This window comes from Lygodium microphyllum, chromosome 4 (assembly GCF_053477565.2).
Source record: "Lygodium microphyllum isolate KBCC chromosome 4, Lygodium_microphyllum_v1.1.10, whole genome shotgun sequence".
In the NCBI taxonomy this organism is placed as follows: Eukaryota; Viridiplantae; Streptophyta; class Polypodiopsida; order Schizaeales; family Lygodiaceae; genus Lygodium; species Lygodium microphyllum.
Window position 1 is genome coordinate 71873975 of NC_141138.1, and position 21370 is coordinate 71895344.

General features: G+C 39.1%; 1 protein-coding gene across 3 annotated transcripts in view; it reads left to right on the forward strand.

Moving 5' to 3' along the window:
• Window positions 1–21370, forward strand: part of LOC148037166 (GDSL esterase/lipase At4g10955-like) — a 97397-nt gene that overhangs the window by 69935 nt on the left and 6092 nt on the right. The window contains exons 3-4 of one of the 3 annotated variants that reach the window (XR_015690781.1): window positions 6132–6358; window positions 6452–6592. The exons of 1 other annotated variant lie outside the window; for it this stretch is intronic. Coding sequence is in view for 1 of the 2 variants with exons in the window: in XM_087677254.1 (XP_087533380.1) it covers window positions 6132–6162 (31 nt within the window). In the remaining variant the exon portion in view is untranslated. Of the gene's footprint in view, window positions 1–6131; window positions 6359–6405; window positions 6593–21370 lie in introns of those variants that run through there. One more of the 3 variants, XM_087677254.1, reaches the window with a different exon arrangement.

Genomic DNA, 21370 nt, shown 5'->3' on the forward strand with positions numbered 1-21370 from the left:
TGCAGGCAACTCAGGAGCAACTTCATCTCCTGTACATAGATCCCAATAACCTCTGCCAACCAGAAAGTTTTTCATTCTGAATTTCCATAATGCAAAGTTCTTATTATCCAACTTCTCTCCAACTATCTGAGTGATATTGTCAGTCCCATGTGCATTAGCCATGATGCAATAGACTGTCTATCAAGTGCCTGACTCCCTGCAAACCAATAAGTATGACTGACCAAGTTCAGTCCATAACAGTTTATGAGAGTTTTCTGCACTAAATTGCAGAAAAAAACAGGGTATTTCAGCCCACTGACACCCCAAAACAACCCACAAACAAGTGGTCTCAACTGTAGATATAACTGTCCATACATGGGCTATGTGTTTGCTTCATCTTAAGCTTCTATAACCTCACTGCCAGGGTACATACATGCAGTCTGAAAACTGTAAACTGTGAGTAACCAGCAGCAATTTCAAGTCCAAAACTGAGTGGTAATCATGTCATACATGTTCCAAAGTCTCTCAGATAGCTGCTAGTACATTTGGCAGTCAAGACATGAGCATAGAGACACAGAACAATGCATAACCAGCATATACAAGTGTCAACAAATTTAGTTGCAGGTTGCAGTCAACCAAAATTCAGCATATCAAGCTCCAAGTAGCTCCAAAATGTCTTCCGACTATGTCATACATTTACTTTGTAGTGGCAAGTTCAATACATGAGCATCTAAGTAGGCATAGACAACCTGCCTTCATTTACCAATGGCATAAATTTCATGAGCTGTTGGTAATTAACCAAGACAATGTGACTGCATTTACTTTAGCTTCAGAATTCAGTTTTCAATGATGCTCATTGCTTGCTTCAATCCTCCATACATTCAGCATGTATAGGTCAGTTCATATAGATAATGGAACCCCCAAGATGACCTGTATTGCTTCAGTAATACACAATGCTTGTCATTGACTGTGTATGACAGTTTTCAGCTTGTCAATAATTTTCAGATCTGAGTATTGTGAGCAAGAAATCTTAGCTCCAAGACATTTGATCCAATGTATACTTGCTTTGACACATTCTTGTGCTCCAAGGATGCCTTCTGAGTGTAGTACAAGGCTCATGTATATCAATAATGACTGAATGCATGCTATCCATTCATGTTTACAGCAGTTCAGAACTGATTACAGGTCTGTGTCTGTTACTCCAACTCATAACAGAGCTTCCACACAAGCATTTACCTCTTGTACACTTCAGATATCTTCAAGAGTGAGCATACATGCCCTATGAGTCTTGTCCAGGTGCCCCACTGAAGATTGACAAGTTGCAGTCCACCCAGATCAACAGGCGCAGTTCACACAGAATTCTAGACCTTGTTGACAGCTGGTCCTCCTCATCATGAGGCTCAATGACCACTTACATATGCTCAAGGATGCCCACCAAGGCTCCCAAAAAGGCCTCAACCACTGTGATAAAGCATGGAGTCCAAAATGAGCAAATGCATACCTTGACAGAGTAATGGCAGCCTGTTCTTGTTTTCAAAAAACCTTGTTCTTCAGCTTCTTCAAGTCTTCTTGACTCCCTCTTGCTCTAGAGAGCTCAACCTTGCAATGCTCTGATACCATGTTCAAAGAGGAGAGAGAGACAGGGAAAACACCATATCCATGAGCCTTCAGGCTCTCAAGCTCATTCCTTCATGTTCCACACACCAAACTGAAAAGCACACACACTTACAAAGATAAGGTGACCTAGTGTAAATGTAGACTAGACAGACTAACTCTAGTTAGGTCACTAACTGACTACTAACACGACTTATTTAATGTAGTCACATGTAGACAGCTACACCCACTAGCTGTCATAGATGTCGGTCATAGATAAAGGCACACTGACGGTGAGCTTGATTTCTAACATGTGCAAGGTACCTGAATAACTCGGTCACACTCATATTGCTCCACCCGTATTTTGCTTGCACACTTAAGAGTGTAAGCAATGTCTTCAACCGAGATACTCGGCACCCATCATATAATGGTATGGATGCTTCCTCTATAAGTGGATCAGATGTCTCGACATCCATGGGAATCAATGCATCGATCATTGCCTCCATCTTAGGCTCCAAGATTGTAGGTAGGTCTAGAAGGTTGTCTGTCTCCTCTGGCATTGACGGTATAGATTGGCCTTGTGAGTGGTGGATTGGCTCCTACACTCCATCCATCGCACGCCCACGAACTCTTCTAATTGGCCGCAAAGGGTGCACTCCCCCTTGGGACGAGACATCACCTCCCTAGATAGAAAATTTGCTAACAAGACCCAATCTTATTGTGTATGGTTTTCAATTAGCTTGCGAGTACAATGCATGATCAATATTAACTTCAAATTACCATTTGCTGAAAATCCGCAATCGCCTGATCAATGATCTCACATTGAAACTCGCCAAATCGTCGTACGTGTTCTATAGACAATCGATGTTTTCATCTAATTGCCAACTTGCATTGAGAGCAAGGACATGGGACATGCTGATTAAGATACGCCTCTTGATCTTGAACAATAAGAGCTTCTTCGTTTTCCATCTTATCTACATTACAACAAACGAGGCTCAAATGGATAGCTTTATGGAGATGTATGTCAAGTTGCAAGTTGACCATAAGCTCTTGCTTGAGAGGTTTTAGCCTCTGCAAGAGCTTGAGAAGCAAATTTTGTAAAGCATTGAGGTTGATATTGATGCATCCATGGTGTTGAAATCTAAACTTTAAGACATAAGAAATGCTTTACTGATTGATGTAAAGAATGCATTGGACATAGTAGTTGAGAGATTTATTGATGTTATATCTCGGCCATATACCATCACTACAACAAAAAGGCCTCATATACGCACATTTACAAGCGATTTTTGAACATAGAGAAATTCTTACGGGCACATCTATCTGCCGGTCTATTTGCGCGTCTATAATTGCATGTATCAACGAATTTACATGCACAAATAGACGTGCAATAGACGCACATATACACGCGCATATAGACACGCTGGTAGACACGCTTTTACAAGCACTGATAGACGCGAACGAAAAACAAAAAATGTCATTTTTAAAAAAAGATATTTAATTTCTTTTTTAAATTTGAATTATGAAGCGCGTGTAGTCTGCATTATAGACGCACGTATAAACGCAAATTATGTGCAATTTAGACGCGCTGATAGATGCACAAAACAGAATTGGACTTTTTTTTTCCCTCCCATACATTAGATTGTGTATTTGGGAAAAAGACAATGTATCTTACGGGCACAAGAATTGAAAATAAAAGTCCATGTATTCATTATATATCAAAAGCATTTACAAGGGAAGTTTAAGTGCTTGCGACCTAAAGCGTGGCCGCAAGCAGTAGGCTCAAAGAGATATCATATATATACAAGAAAAGAAGGCCTCATGAGGAGGTATGGTGCTCCTCTACAAATCTGAAGAGGAAACATCTTCGCTAGTACCACCATGGCTACTAGCGTCGCTATCCCCCTCCTCGCTATGCTCCACATCGGGGTTCGCCTACACACACAAAAGATCAGGGTTGCTTACATAGACAAGGTGGAGAAAAAGTTATAATTAGCTACATTTTTAATAGGAAAGTAAGAAAAACATACATCCTCTGGCTGTCGAATCCTCATGGCCCGGTTGTATTGGTCCTCAGTGATGAGATCCTCCTCATAAAAGTGAAGCCATGTCGCTACGTGGTTATGGCCTCGATGGTAACCTACCTCTCTAGGAGTAGGTGTCCTACCAACGATGGTAGTCTACAAAACATTTAGAGATATACAAGCAATTATGAGTCACAATATATTAGACTAAAATATATAAAGAATTGAAAGAAATATAAATTTAAAAAAACTAGAAATCAAAATATACTTACAAACTCTGCCTCCCACGACTCTCTGCCGCCCGATCCGTAATGCGACGATCCCATTGTTTTCATTTGGATCCGTCGCGCCTCTGCATGCTGGCGACTCTTCACTTTCTCAGTTGCTTTGTTCTTGGCTTTCTTCCACTCTATGCGGTGGCATATAGGTGGTTGGCTATAGGCTCCACGCCCCTCCTCCAGCCTCTGCAGTGAGTCCCTGGCCCGTGTCATGAGGTGGGATCTTTTGTTGTGAAGCATATCCCTCACTTTTGTACGTCCCCAATCATCCGAGAATCGCTGACCCTCAGGATTTGGGTACCTCCTATGGACTGCCCTCAGCACCTCCTGCCACAAGCCGCTTTTCTGATTTTTGAAGGCAATCAAACAATCTTTATATGTCGCATGCACGACGCTCCTCATGTACACCATTACATCTCTTCCCTCATCATCATGAAAGATGCCACCAGTATCTGTAACTCTATAGTACTGGCGTACAACCTCCTCTACGTGATCTACTAGTGAGGGTGATCGCTCGCCACCTCCTAGGCAACCCCCACACAAGCCTCGTCCTCCCCCTTGACCCTCCCTCCTCCTTCTCTAACGACTACCCTCTGCCTCGCTGGACGCACGAGCTTCTGCAGATGCACGTGCTTTTGCAGATGCTTGTGCTTCAGCCGATGCACGTGGAGCACGTGGAGTACCTGCATATGGAGTACCTGCATATGGAGTACCTGTATGTGGAGTACCTACATGTGGAGTCCGGGCAGTAGTGCTAGGTAAAGACACTAGAGGTGTCCCAGACATGATAGTGAACACCTCGTCGGCTGTGGGAGAGTGGCCAAGGTGTCTGGTCATCTCTCCCATGAAGTCTTCCCTACTAGAAAATCCTCCAAAAAATGCATTGACCCCCCTACCAAAGGAGGCCAATGTATCATTCATGCGATCCACATCTGGGTCATTGCTAGATGAACCAGGATACGACATCTATAAAAAAAACACAAGAAAAAGACAAATTTATTTGCATACAAAAAATAATATATTACCTACATTTTCAAATAGCTTTCTTTAGACATTGAGCATAACACTTAAGTGCTAATGCTTCTCTTAAACAAGAAAACTGATAAACACAAACATGGGATTGGTCACATTCATCATTGCAAAAGTATATTGTTTACTATCAGAACTGGGAGACCTGGCACGTGTATCCCTGCGTCTACATTACAGGTTAGACGCGCCCTCAGACGCGCTCCAGAGTGAACCTTCTGTCTAGCGCGTCTATCTGTGCATCTAACATGCAGCATAGACGCGCTATTAGATGCGCATCCCAGGTCAATGCGCGTGTATAATCGCTTGTAGACTGCAGGTCAACCTTCTGTGCAGCGCGTGTACACTGCAGAGCACACGCGCCATCACACGCGCTTTAAGACGCGCCCTCAGAATCTCTGAGAGGAAACATTTTTCGCGTCTATACTGAGATGTAGACGCGCTATCAGACGCACTCGGTTGGCCGATTTTAGGCCGACGATCGCCATTGATGATTTACAAAATGCAATACATAATGGAATCACAAATCCTAAATACACAGACAAAGCAGAGAGAGGAAGAGAGAAACAGAGAGAGAGAGAGAGAGAGAGAGAGAGAGAAACTCTCACCTTGGGTGTTTGATGTGGCGGGTGGTGGCGCTTCTTCCTTCTCCTTCTTCCTCTCCTTGGTAAGTTACCCTCCCTTGATGCTTGCTTGCTTGCTTGCTGCTTCTTCTTCTTCTCCTCTTTCTTGTTCTCTCTTTCTTCCTCTCCTTGGCTTTCCTTTTTCCCTTCTTGTGTGTTTGAAATGAAAGAAGAGGTGAGTCATGAGGAGGTGAGGCATGAAGAGACTAGGTGAGGCATGAAGAGACTGCATGTCGGCTAAAATCAAGCTTCAGAACCGCAAAAAACGCAGGAAAGGAAAGGCGCAGTTTGAAAAGAAATGATTTAAGTATGGTTTGAATTTTGATGTGTGCGTCTATTTTCGCGTGTATATGTGCGTCTATTGTTCAGATAGACGCGAGTATAGACGCAAATATAGACGCGAAAATAGATGCCAATATAGACGCGTAGTTAAACGCGGATATAGACTTGGATTTGGGATTTATCATAATTTTTTGTTTTTAAGATAAGTTTTGATAGTGAATTCTTATCATAAGTTTTAATATATTTATGATGATTTTTATGTATTTAAAATTGAGATCTTATGTAAACATATGAATGACAAATATTTTGATGTTATCGTGAATTAGGTTTAATCATGTCGACGTCGTCATCACCTAGTGCGGTGCAAGCTGGTGAGTCAATGAGCACATCCGCAAGTGAGGATGAAACACTGCGTCTTCATAATCGAGATGCATGGCTACGACAAAAAATTAAATGCATGTGTGATTGTTGTCGAGGGTGTATTTTTCGAGCACGTAGAATTGCAATGTCACACCTCAGCTTGTATGGAGAATGGGACCGAGAAAAATCACCGGTATTCATTGTTTTTTTTACCACTAAGATTGCATGTCTATGTTACAGGAATTATATATCAACGTACATGAAAATCCCTTTTGTGGTTGAGTAGGATGCAGTGCCACATCCTCAGATACTCCCTCCCGAGCATCGAGAGGCTGCAAAACGTCGATGCGAGGAGGCAGAGTCTTCAAGAAGAGTAGAGACTGACGACCATGATAGTAGCCCTCATGAAATGCCCCATCAAGTCCTAGAGGATGAGATTTTGGACAACATGGTACACCATCTATTTTCGCAACCGGTTCAGGGAGAAGGTCACTCTACGAAGCCAGATGATCCACTATATGTAGCATCATCTACTCCGTTCTATGAAGGTTGTACGTACTCCATTCTTCATGCGTCCCTCGAGATACTTAACTTGCAAACAATTTATGGATGGAGTAATGTCAGTTTGGATGCGTTATTGAAGTAGGTATCAATTCAGTTTGGCTTATGAATCATAATATTAATTGTTCTATTTTGAAATCAGACAGAAATATATGTTGGTGGTTTTTTAACTCACTTTTAAAAATATATGTAGGTTATTATCACAAATGCTTCCAAAAGGAAACAAATTGCCAACTAAGAGAGAGCAAGAAAGACATTACTTGACATCTCTGGGAGGCCTCGATTATGTCAAGATCCATGCATGTGTCAATGATTGTGTCTTATTTCATGGGATTCATGAGTTCGCACGAGAGTGTCCTATTTGTGGCGAATCAAGATACGAAGTGGAGATGAAGTCAATGGATGTGCCTCGTAAGGTTTTGCGACATTTTCCAATTGTTCCACGTATAAAACTTATGTTTAAGTGTAAGTCTATTGGAAAGCTCATGTCATGGCATGCTAGTCATCGTTCAAGTGATGGAAAATGGAGGATCCCTGCAGACACACCGGCATGGCAACATATAGATAATTTATGGCCCGTTTTCAAAGAAGAGCCAAGAAATTTAAGATTTGGTTTAGGTATGGATGGAATCAATCCATTTGGCATCAAAAGCACATCATACAGTGTATGGCCAGTGGTATTGGTGAACTATAATATTCCTCCATCCATGGCAATTAAAAAGGGATATGTGATGTTGTCCCTTCTGATTCCTGGAAAGCACAAGGTAAAAAACATGGACATTTACTTAGAGCCTTTGATTGAAGAGTTAGAAATGTTATGGGAAGGTATTGAGGTGCAAGATACAAGTGCATCTGCATCCTCTAGAGATTTCACATTGAAGGCCATGTTGTTGTGGACCATGCATGACTTTCCAGGATACGGAGAGTGTTCAGGTACATGTATATAACTCTATATTTGAAATTCAATACTTGAATAAATTACATTTTATTAATTCACTTGTTTTTTCAGGTTTAACCACGTCAGGATATCATGTATGTCCTATTTGCGGTCCCTCTCTAGTTTCCTCTAGGCCGGCATGCTTAAAGAAGGTTATCTACGACAATAATCATCAATTTCTTCCTATTGACCATCCTAAATATGGTCTCCCTACTAATGGAATGACTCCACAATCTCTAACCATTCGAGATTGGAAGGAGAGATGGATTAATGCCGACAGCCACCCTCCACTCGGCATGAGTCGGTAAGAAGTGTATTTCTCTCGATTGACTTTAAAGTATTTAGCATGATGAATTGTTTACATAATATATTGTTTGTTTGTTAGGTTATCTATATTTTTTCGTCTTCCGTACTAGACTGAACTCAAGATCAATCACGTGTTGGACCCCATGCACATATTCAAAAATGTTGTATCTACATTATGGGGTCACTTGATAGGGGCTCGTGATTCAGTTAATGTAAGGGAGGATTTACGTAACATTGGTCGCATGAGACGAGCCTGGCCACGCATTGGACCTAGAGGAAATATTGAGCTACCCCATGCACCTTGGATGTTGTCAAAAAATGAGAAAAAAATAGTGAAGGAACAAATATATAGCTTTCGAACACCCATAAGATGTATGAGATGTCTCAAGGGAGCCTTCATAAAGAAAAAGAAAAGAGGTGTGGAGCAACTATCTGGTTTGAAGTCCCACGATTAGCACAAAATGATTCAAGTAAGGGTATCTCTAACCATGAATATAGTAATTAGTGGAGTAACTATGTGTAAACTTTGGGGTATGATGACTTTTTCCTCAACTAATCATTTGATCTATGAATATTGTTTACATTCAATTCGTACTTCATACTAGCATATCCCATTGTGTATCCAAAGATGTACGTGATATCATTTACAAGATGGGAGAGCTTGTGAGGTGTGTATACATTGTATTTTCTCATTATATATCTTTGAATTTCTACACAAAAATAAACAATTCTCAAATACATCTTGACAGATACGTGAGCTCGAAGGAAATTGATCCAAACGCATTGCAAGATGCTCGAGTATTATCTGGAGGTGGTTTGTTTAGTGGAGGAAATTTTTTCTCGATCCATTTTGACTACTCAATTACATTTACTCGTACATTTGATTGATGAGATCGCACTTTATGGGGCAGTTCATGTAAGGTGGATATTTTGTCTTGAGCGCTTCATGAAAACCTTGAAAGATTTTGTGAGGCAAAAAGCACGGCCTGACGGAAGCATGGCTGAGGGTTGGTTAGTGCAATCATCCCTTGTTTATATCTCTGAATATCTTGCTGAAGTGGATCCCTCTCAACCACGACTATGGAAAGATGATGAAGACTTGAGGATGACCTCTATAGTACCTCAAGGAAAAGGAATGAGTAAATTGCTATCAAAAGAAGAACTTCGTAAGTTAAATAGTTTTTGTGTGCTCAATAGTGATGTAATGAGCAAATGGGTGGCACTATATAATGAAGTAAGGGCAAGAAGAAAAAGCGAAAGACAAGAATTTCGCACTAGATATGGACGCAATGTCTCATTTCCAGATCATCTAAATGCGCTCCCACGTCATATTGATATAGATTGGTTACATGAGGAAATGGAGAGAATGGAAAAAGAGGAGGAAATTAATATATCTCAAGAAGAGTGGGAATACGCACGAGGTTGCTTATCAAAGGTGAGACATACTATCAATTAATTTATTTCTATAAGTTTTATTTTATATAAATAATTGACATGTTTGATCTTTTATCTTTTACTACTAGTGCACATTATTCAAAGCACTTTGGTGTGAGGGTAAACATCTTCGAACTCAACGTATAGATGAAAAGAGAAATACCCAAGATTGTGGTGTCCTTGCTCACTTCGAGGATGCCAATGGTACCATGGAAGGTTATTGTGGCTTGATTCAAGATATTTTGAAGCTTGACTTCAGACAATTCTTTATATATGTATTGGATGTGAAGTGGTTTAAAGAAGTGGTAACAAATGGTGAGCATTACACAATCAGACGTCATCCAAGTGGTTTTGTAATCATTGACTCTACAAAATTTCACCAAAATAAGAATGACACATTAGTACTACCTCAACAATGCGAGCAGGTATATATGCAAAGGCTAATTTTTTTATATGTATACATGAGATACATATACACAATATAATAAGTACTTAAGTTTTTTGCTTTTGTTTTTCAAATACAGTTTGTGTATCATCCAATGGTAAACAATAACCGATGGTGGTATGTCATCCCTATATCTAATCGTTCAAAACTAATATATGGTAATATTACCGACATGGAGATAGCAGATGACAATCCAACAATTAATGATGATGTACATGATGACACCATAATGGATGATATGCATGATATAGTACAAGATGAACCTCGCGAGGATGTTCAAGGAAACGCAGAAGAAGACAATAATGTGATTGTCGATGATATTGATGAAGTTATTGAGCAATATAGCAACACATCTGATAGTGGGATAGACTTATTTGTTTCGTTACCTCTTGGTAACATAGACCTAGAAGTAGATAGTTTAGCAAGGGCTGATCTCATTGAAGATGAGATGGATCATTCACTATAACATACTTAATTTTCTTATTGATTCAATGTGTATTCCTAATTCTATGCTTTTTATCATGCGCACACGTGCATACTCAAGAATCAATAGTCAATTTTAAAGCTAAATTGAATTTTCCATAATAAAAAGGAAGTATCTTTTATCATCTTCAAGTACGTAGAGAAATTACGAGATACATATTGCAATGCTTGCTACTAATTGTAAGGTTTCTGTCGCTTGCCGCTAATTACTTATATCAGGCTTATAAACTAGAGAAACTGCCATTCATTAGAGAGCAATGAAAAAGTAATTATTAACTCTATTTTTTTAATTCAATGATTCAATGTGTATTCTTAATTCTATGGTTTTTATCATGCGCACATGTGCATGCTCAAGAATCAATTTCAGGTGGTTAAATAATTATTAACTTTGGTTTTTTAATTATGTGAATTGCTAATTTTAGGTGGTTAAATAATTGTGCATCTACTGGTGCGTCTATATTAGCGTCTATTTGCGCGGATATATAGATGCAAAATTCACATCTATTTACACGCATGTTTACACGCACTTATAGACGCACTAATAGATGCGCCCGACTTTGTGCATCTAACATGCGCGTCTATGCCTCGTTTCTGTTGTAGTGCATGCTCAAGGATTTGTTTGTCCGGGTAGATAATTATTTATTATTGTAAAAAAAAAAAGCATTGGTTCATAAGGTTCATGAGTCGAAGACTAAATGTTTGGACTTGACTAAAAGATTGGATAATGCCTTAGATGCTAAAAGGAAAAGTGATGAATATGTTACTTCATCATTGCAACAAAAAGATTGGTGACAAGACTGCTATGATTAATGAAGTTCTTCACGAGGTGAATATAGAGTTGAAGGGGATGGAACATGATTCTTCTTTGGGATTTAGTGGTGATCAGTCAATTATTGAGGTGTCTTCTTGTACAACCATTATACCTTATATACCTAGCTACGGTCTCTAAGTTATGTACTTTGAGTATCTTAGAGGGGCTCTACTAGGATTACTTATACAACTGCACTAGAGGGCTTTGAGTATAGGTAATCCATTTATGAGCATAATTGAGGATCTCTTAGTCTAATAATAAATCAGTCTCAACAAAAAGCATCTTAGAAATGTGGTTTTTTTGTCCTAGGTCCATGTATAAAAATTAATGCCATCTATGAAATTTATCAACTATAGTAATAAAATTTGTTTCAATCAATTCTACTCATAGTCATAACATCTGAATAAAATATCATATGCTCAATTTAAGGGATTCTTCTTCTATAGCAATACTTTTGGGTTCATTTTGATGAAGTACCATAATGACCATTAGCTAGGGTATCATTTTCTTTTAGTCCTTCCGTTGACTAGTTGGCATGATTACTAATTTGTTATGCCTTTAAAGTTAATACAAAAACAATGAATTATGCATATCACAATTAGATCCCCTACTTGGACATTATGAAGGATATGACCAATTTTAAGCCATCTTAAAGAGTCACCAATGTACGTGGCCCATGGCAAAGCACATTGCATACCATTATCGATAAGTCTATTATCGTGCATCTTAAATCTACTAATTAGACTTTATAAAGTGTATGACTAATTTTTAGCCCTCTTAAGGAGTCGATGTAATGGTACCCATAAAAAAAGCAAAGTGCATACCATTACCATAATCATGGATATGTTATCGTTCCAATATATACACACACAGGTGGACTACATCTTGAGTAGACAAAAGCTATCCATTTGAGTAGACATACATCTCCATAAAGCTATCCATTTGAGTATACATCTCTTTCTCTTTCTCTCCCTCTCTTTCTCTCGCATTTCCTCTCCCTCTCACAATATATCCTAACACTCTCCAAAAGAAAAAGGGAGAGGGAGAGAGAGAATGCACTCTCCCTCCCTCTCCCTCTCTTTCTCTTTCTCTCCCTCTCTCATTTCCTCCCCCTTCCTCTCCCTCTCCCTCTCTTTCTCTTTCTCTCCCTCTCTCCCTCTCCCTCTCCCTCTCTTTCTCTTTTCTCTCTCATTTTCTCTCCTAAACAAGCAAAAGAGAAAGTGATTTAAACCTTAAACAAGCAAAAGAGAGAGGGAGAGAGAGAATGCACTCTCCCTCCCTCTCCCTCTCTCTCCCTCTCCCTCTCTCTCCCTCTCCCTCTCTCTCTCTCTTATTTCCTCTCCTAAACAAGCAAAAGAGAAAGTGATTTAAATCTTAAACAAGCAAAAGGGAGAGGGAGAGAGAGAATGCACTCTCCCTCCCTCTCCCTCTCCCTCTCCCTCTCCCTCTCCCTCTCCCTCTCTTTCTCTTTCTCTCCCTCTCTCATTTCCTCCCCCTTCCTCTCCCTCTCCCTCTCCCTCTCTTTCTCTTTCTCTAAGATATGGGGAGTGTGGGGCGGCTCCTCTTTGCGATGAAGGCTCCTCCTCTCTTGGCGGCGGTGGCGGCGGCAGCAAGTCTTCTTCCTCTCCTTCTCTCATGACGGTCGCTCTCTCCCTCGCTCTCGCTCTCAAAACACAAAACGCGAAAACGCGAAATAAAGCCGCGCTCGGTTTCGGCCCGCTTTTTTCCCTGTGGACCGTCGCTATTTGCGTTGCAAAATAGCGACGCAAATGACAACATAAATAGTGTCGCAAAAAAGCGACGCAAATAGCGACACCGATACTCGCCATCGCTACCAGCTCAAATCCTTGTAGTGATTCTATGAACAAAAAATCATCTTTCATGGGTAAGATCAAAATGACATATCATTACATTTTTTGTTAGAATATTGCACTATAGATGTATACACACGGGGACTATTACTTCAATACAAATAGGCGAACTGGTAGTTATAAGGCTATTCTTTAGCTTCTCTTTGATATTTGGCTTCTCCATCCTCAAGCTGTTCTTTAGCTTCTCCTTGATCTATAGCTTCTCCATCCTTAAGACTTCTCTCTTTCTTTGGAAAAGTTGCTTCATCTTCCATACTTTCATTCGTCGTCACTAGTTTCCTCTTAGTAGTAGGTGTTTTTCTTGGTTGCTTAAAGAACTTAATTGCCTCATGCACTCTTTTCTCCTTGGGCTTTAGAGGGGATGGACTAAATTTCAATGGAGAAAGCTTAGGCATGCTGATGCTAGGAGGCATATTTCACGGTGGATTCCGTGCCACGGTGGATTCCGTGAGGTTTTACAGTGGATTTCGTAAGATTTTATTACCGGGGCTCATACACAAAGTGGATTCTTTGTGCGAGAAGTCAATGGGAACGCCTATCCTTTTCGGGCGTTTTGTTAATTTTATGTGTACATGGGTGATTCCATAGCGGGTGATTCCGCAAAATACATATTTAATTAATAAACGTTTATGAGTTTAGAGTGCGCACTCGTGATAAATTAATGTTAGGATTGATTTCTAACCAATTTATTTATGCTAGGTATTCACTTTTGTCAGTTTAATTGTATTATTTTACTAACGATTGTGAATACTTCAGTTGATGTGTAGAGATAGCACCGGTGGCAGTGGAAAGCATTGGAGGATAGCGTGTATTCAAATTATCATCAATATTTTGATGGGCGCATACCTTAGGCATGGCGCCTATATTTTGTCACGCTTATTTATCAAAGCGCTTGAAATTTATTTATTATTTTTGTATACGCATGGGCGCATGATTTAGATATTTGTATTTAGACATTGTATTTGGGTACGCCTGACTTCATGGGCACCCATTAGCTTTATTTCTATTTGGCACAAAAGAAAACTCAAAAGCTAAAGCGTGCTATTTTGTAATTTGGGCTATTATTTGAGCTTGAAGATGATTAATATATGAAACACATGCTTTGTGGAGCACTCACACAAGGCATGGGGGGAGATTGCACCCAATTGGTCTCTTGTTCATGTCGTACAAGCTTTCTACATTGATTTGTGTGCAAAAAGTAGAGTTCTTTTGTTCTTGGGGACATTCTGACGCTCACTACACGCGATTACGGCATCCGATCTATGCACCAGTGGTATCAGAGCGAAGCTGAGATAGAGAGCTTCCAATCGCTTACCATCTTGCGCGAAGGCGAAGCTCCTGGAATGATCAAGCTCTATAGTCAGTTTCATCGCGAACGGTTGATACCGGTGACTTCCTGGTGGTCAAGAACCCCTATCTGCAGCCTCTGATCGTGAAGGACCGGCCTAAGGAGGCAGAGGATCACTTGTACATCACCTTCATCAAGTCGTCTTCAAACAGAGATAAGACTCCATAGCCTAAAAGCTTAAAAGCTTAATGTCAATGATTAAAAAGCTTAATAGTGAGATTAAGAAGAAGCTTTAAAAAGCTTCAACTCATGAAATTTGACGATCTAGTATCACGGCACCTCAGCGCGTCAGAATCAGTGCAAAAAATGCCCCCCCTAAATCATCGACAGTCAGATTGAAGCTTAGTTACTTAAGCTTTTTAATCCATTAAGTTCACCAAGTTCTCTTACTCCTCCAAGTTCTGCAAGTCACAAAGGTTAATCAAGTCTTTGAGCTACGCTCATCCTGCTAATCATATTTCGAGAGTGTGAGGTCTTTTGGATTTCAGGATGACGGAACAAAACATGGACGATTTAATGGTTGAAGGTGATTTACCCGAACCAACGATGGAACAAAAATTGGATTTGATTATGATGCAGCTTGATGAAGAATGAAGAGCCCGACAAGCTTCGCAAGTTCAATTGGCCAATCTGCAACGATCTACCACTGACAAAGATGGACCGCAACCCGAAGATCTTATACGACATACCATCGATGCGACACTCGAAGCCCAATCCATCCGCAAAGAAACAAAGATAAGTAAAAGAAACTTCAAATTTCATACTTTCAATGGATCTCGAGATGGAAAGACTGTACTTGCATTTATCAGTCAGTTTGATGATTACTTTCATGAAGACACATATGCTGAGAAAGACAAAATTAATTGTGTCACTAACCATTTGTTTGATCGAGCATCTCTATGGTAGACTGTGGTTCGCAAGAGCATTGATTGTCCCACTACCTGGGAGAGTTTCCAAAGGAAGTTTCTGCAGAATTTCCTTCCTTCTCATTTCCATGAAAAATCCATAAAGCAATGGGATCTTCTATAGCAAAGAGATCGCGAACCTATTTCCCAATACACTGAACGTTTTTGGAATGCCCTACTGCAACTACGCATACTCGAAGATGTACCTGAAGCGCCTCACAAACGCAAGTTTATGTCTGGCTTACTTGGATATTACTATGCTGAAGTCAATATGTTCAAGCCTACAACCCTTGAAGATGCAATTTCCTTGGCTCATGACACTGAAGACAAGATTCGCGGAAGAGACAAGCGACCACAACAATTTCAAGCTAATGCCATCCTCACAGCCAAATCCCAACATTCCTAAACTTCCTGCCATTACCAACAATGTATCTAAAGCCAAACCTATAGTTTGTTACAAATGCCATCAACCTGGACATCTAGCAGCCAATTGTCAATCGAAAAAAGCCACCTGTCCATATCAATTATCTTGGAGCAATGGAAGAAGAAGAACATGAGGAAATGCCTAACTTTACAGAAGATGATGACGACATTGGTACTACTTTGGATACTTTGCCAGGTATGCCAACTCCACATTCTTTGTTAACCATGAAATGTTTTGTGCATGGTAAAGAAAATATTATTTTACATGATGATGGAAGCACACATGACTTTATTTCTGCAAAGTTAGTTAAAGAATTGAATTTACAAACTGTTTCTACACATTATCGCATTAAAGCTGCATTCCTAGGTACAAGATATAATGTAACACAAGAGGTGCTTAATTTAGAAATTAAAATTGGTGAATATACTGAACGAAGAAATTTCCTAGTTGTACCTTTGCAGTCTAGTGACATTATTTTAGGAATGCCTTGGCGTCATCAGTATAATCCTGACATAGATTAGTCTACACATTCAATTAAAATTTATTTTCAAGGAAAACAAATCATATTGCATGGTATACATGCTTCTAATAATTTTCCACTGCTTACTCATACTCAGGCTAAACGTGCATTATGTAAAAGTAGTAAATCTTATTTAATTTGGGTGAATGAACTTCAAGCTAAAGAAAAACATATGCATCCTAGACATAAACAATTTCTTGCTCAATTTAAAGATTGTTTTGCTGCTGATTTACCACCTGGACTACCACCTTCATGACCTGAAGATCACAAAATAGATTTAATTCCTGGTACACAACCACCATGTAAAGCACCATATAGGCATAACCAAATTAAACAGAAAGAATTTCAAATTGATTCAATCTTACAATAATGGATTCATGTTTTATGAAAAGAGATTATGTGTGACAGTTCCATTTAGATCTTTTGTTTTTCATGAGATTCATTGTCCTCCATATCATGGTCATAGAGGTATTATATCTACTTTGCGTACATTAACTGAAGATTTTTATTAGCCACATATGGACACTAATGTATCTAACTTTGTATCTGAATGTTTAGTTTGTCAACGAGTTAAAAGACATCATGGTAAACAATATGGTTTACTAATGCCATTATCTATTCCATCACGACCATGGGAACAAATTTCAATGGATTTTATCACTGGTTTACCTAACACTAAAGCTAACCATGATATGATTTGGACTGTTGTAGACAGGTTTAGCAAACAAGCATATTTCATTCCATGCAAGAAAACTCTAACTGCATCTCAAGCAGCTCAATTGTTTTTGAAAATTGTGTTTACTAATCATGGTTTACCAAAAGTTATTATTTCTGATGGTGATTCTAGATTTTGTAATAATTTTTGGATTACTTTGTTTGCTAACTTGGGAACAAAGATTGATTTTTCATCTGCATTTCATCCTAGAACAAATGGTCAAATAGAAGATACTAACAGTACTATTTTAGATCTTTTACGTGCTTACACTATTTCTAAACCACACACATGGGATACACATCTACATTTACTTCAGTTTGCATATAACAATACACCACACACAGCTACAAAGAAAGCACAATTTGAAGTTATTTATGGTTATAGATTGCCTACACCTATTACATCATTATCAAATAAAATTCAGACTGCTGATGATATTGCTAACATGCACGCTACTATTTTTGATGAAGTTAAAGATATGATTGCCAAAGCCCAACAATCATATACAAAACAAGCCAATAAGAAAAGACAGGCCATGAATTTTAAAGTTGATGACTATGTTTGGTTACGAATAGAAAAACGTAGATTACAAAGTGTAGATAAACACCCAGTTATGAAATTAGCACCTAGATTCTATGGACCATTCAAGATCATACACAAAATCAATGACAATGCATTTAAATTAGAACTACCACCACATTGGAAAATCCACAACACCTTTCATATTAGTTTACTACGACCCTTTTAGAGGCCAATTACCTGTACACCCTGTCTATGAAAACCCACCTTTGTTAGATGATGAGACTTAAATCCTTGAGCCTGAAACTATTATAGATACTGACTTTATGACCACTAGAATTGGCCGTAGATATTCCAGATATTTGGTCAAGTTTAAAAACCATCCTACTGAAGAGGCCCAATGGATGCATGCTAGAGACTTAAATGCTTTCCCCACTCTGTTAGCTCCACATTGAGCTAATAGCAATTGAGGACAATTGCTATCCCACCCCGGGGGTATGATGCCATGAGGCATATTTCACGGTGCATTCCGTGCCACGGTGGATTCCGTGAGGTTTTACGGTGGATTCCGTAAGATTTTATTACCAGGGCTCATACACAAAGTGGATTCTTTGTGCGAGAAGTCGATGGGGACACCTATCCTTTTCGGGCATTTTGTTAATTTTATGTATACATGGGTGATTCCATAGTGGGTGATTTCGTAAAATACATATTTAAGTAATAACGTTTATGAGTTTAGAGTGCGCACTCGTGATAAATTAAGGTTAGGATTGATTTCTAACCAATTTATTTATGTAGCTGAAGACTGCTAGGTATTCACTTTTGTCGGTTTAATTGTATTATTTTACTAACGATTGTGAATGCTTCAGTTGATGTGTAGAGATAGCAGCGGTGGCAGTGAAAAGCATTAGAGGATAGCGTGTATTCAAATTATCGTCGATATTTTGATGGGCGCATACCTTAGGCATCGTGATAAATTAAGGTTAGGATTGATTTATAACCAATTTATTTATGTAGCTGAAGACTGCTAGGTATTCTCTTTTGTCGATTTAATTGTATTATTTTACTAACGATTGTGAATGCTTCAGTTGATGTGTAGAGATAGCAGCGGTGGTAGTAGAAAGCATTGGAGGATAGCGTGTATTCAGATTATCATCAATATTTTGATAGGCGCATACCTTAGGCATGGCGCCTATATTTTGTCGCGCTTACTTATCAAAGCACTTGATATTTATTTATTATTTTTGTATGCGCATGGGCGCACGATTTAGATATTTGTATTTGGAAATTGTATTTGGGTACGCCTAACTTCTTGGGCACCCATTAGCTTTATTTCTGTTTGGCACAAAAGCAAACTCAAAAGCTAAAGCGTGCTATTTTGTAATTTGGGCTATTATTTGAGCTTGAAGATGATTAATATATGAAATACATGCTTTGTGGAGCGCTCACACAAGGCATGGGGGGATATTGCACCCAATTGGTCTCTTGTTCATGTCGTGCAAGCTTTCTACATTGATTTGTGTGCAAAAAATAGAGTTCTTTTGTTCTTGGGGACCTTCTGACGCTCACTACGCGTTATTACGCCATCCGATTTGTCCACCACATACCCTTCATTTTGGGCCCCTTTTGTTTGGACCTTGGAGACTTCTTTTTGGGTGCCATTTTCATGCCTTTGCCCTTCGTTGTTGCTTATCCTTTGGAATTTTTAGCTGGGAGAGGGGAATCTGTGTCCACCAGTGTAATTGCCCTATCTAAAACTAGTCTACCTCTCCCATATCCACCACATATATGAATCAAGGTAGTTTCTTCACTATAACACAGCACACAAGTTATTTGAAGTAGCAAGAGACTTTCACTATAAAAAGGATAAAGCATAGGAAACTTACATTCACCCCCTCTACATTCAGTAACTTTGAATCTATTATCCTCGAAGCATTTGAAACCACTCTCCAGCCACAACTATGTACGTCATTTTGCAATGGGACCTCTTGAAGCAAAAACTTGAAAGGTCTATGAGGATCAACAATGCTTTGAAAGCTGATGTCCAAGTGGATAGTAACAAGTCTAGCAGCATTGCACATATTAACTTATTAGCAAATACTATAAACTTTATCCAATAAAAGATAAAATAAAGAGTGTTTATTGAAAATACATCTTTGATTGGCCATGGATTCCTGAAAGACAATTCATAAAAATGACCTCTCTTGCAAGAATGTCAATATAGATTAGGCTCCAGTGTCCTCTGCAAACCAAAACACAAGTGAGAAACAACCTTAAAGACAAATCATCAAGAGATAGAACGTTGAAGAAAGTACCTTTCAATATATGGAAAAAAAATATGATGGTTTGTGACACTCTCGAAGTCCTTAAAAAGCCTTGCAATATTTGAATCAAATTTTGAAAACAAATCCACAGAGAGAAGTGGATCAATAACAAATATACCCTTGGCAATATTAATGCTAAGAGAAGCAACATATGCCCTGTATACAAAGTAAAGAATGAATAAGAGAATGAGTGCAATATAAGGACCCTTGGAAAATTTCATTATAAATAAAGAGAAGCAAAAGGCCTTACCTCAAACAATAAAAAACTAGTGAATCTGTTAGTTAAGAATCCTTTTTCTCAAATAGGATCTTATCCTCTGGAGAAATGCTGAGGTAGTCTTCTTTCTCAAGAGACTAATAGAAACATTCATGATCATTTGGCCGTACACTTTGCCCATCCTCTTGTAGTTCACTGGGATAAGAGACAAAATCTTTCTTTGCCAGATCAGATCCTCATTTTCTATTACCTCTTTCCTTTTCTCCTCTAAGACAACCTCCTACTCACTTGCAACCCTTGTAGGATACAAATGGGTAACCTCTTCAATCTTGGGTGCTGGTGGCTGTTTCTGCTTTCTCCTAGGTGGAACATTAAGGATTTCAAATGCCTTTTCATCAGTTGATGGAAGAGGCTTCAAAACCTTGCCAAACCTATATCTAAGTCTGCTAACCATACTAAAGTCTTTATTCATTAATGTAATTCGATGTGCATGGGCAGCTGCAATATAAGCATCATTCATAAAATCTATTAAAAATCCTCTGCTACCTCTTGCAAGCATAGTAGGGCAGACAATTTCCATCTCTTTTTGAGGTCATCCACAGAAGAAATAGAGGACAACCTATCAGATATCTCCTTGACCAGTCTAAAAAATGCAACCTTAGGAATGAGGTGACTAGTTGACTTTTGAGCTTTCTTGATCTCTGCAAAACATCTATGCATGTAAGACCATATTGACTTTCTCTTTTTCCTCATAGGGGCTTCCTTGGGAACCTCAGAGTGAGGAGAAGCTGAGGGCTCAAACTTATCAGATAACTTATTCTCTAAGGATTCATCTGAACAAACTTTACCAGCTGGTGTAACAGGGACAACAATTTCTTCAACTATCTCCAGCTCAGGACCTTCTTTAGAAGATTTCTTCACCAAGACCTTCCTTACAGTTTGTTTTGTCTTGGCCATTGAAATCCACACGGCATGATAAGGAAGCTAAACATGAAGACAACTGACTCCCATCACGCCATAACAGAGACTAGATGGAAGCCTTGAACTCCTCCTCACTGTAATAAAGGCTAAACCAATACAATGTAATAGATCGAATTTGAGTTTTTTATTTGCCCTAATCGCTTCGTATTGGTGGATTCTGATGCAACCCGAATGCATGAGTTCTCCAGCCACAGTGCAGTGAAGTCCGATACGATGCGATATGAAGGTTGTTGCAAAATTTTTGAAGTATGATATCGCGTTGTTTTGGAGAACTGAGCACCATACAATGTGATGAAGATTCTTGCTTAAGTTATTGAAGTGAGCAGCTCTGTCAGTCGGACATGTTGGACTACGACACCTCTGTTGGTCGGATACGTCAAAACTGTAGGACGAATGGCAATCGT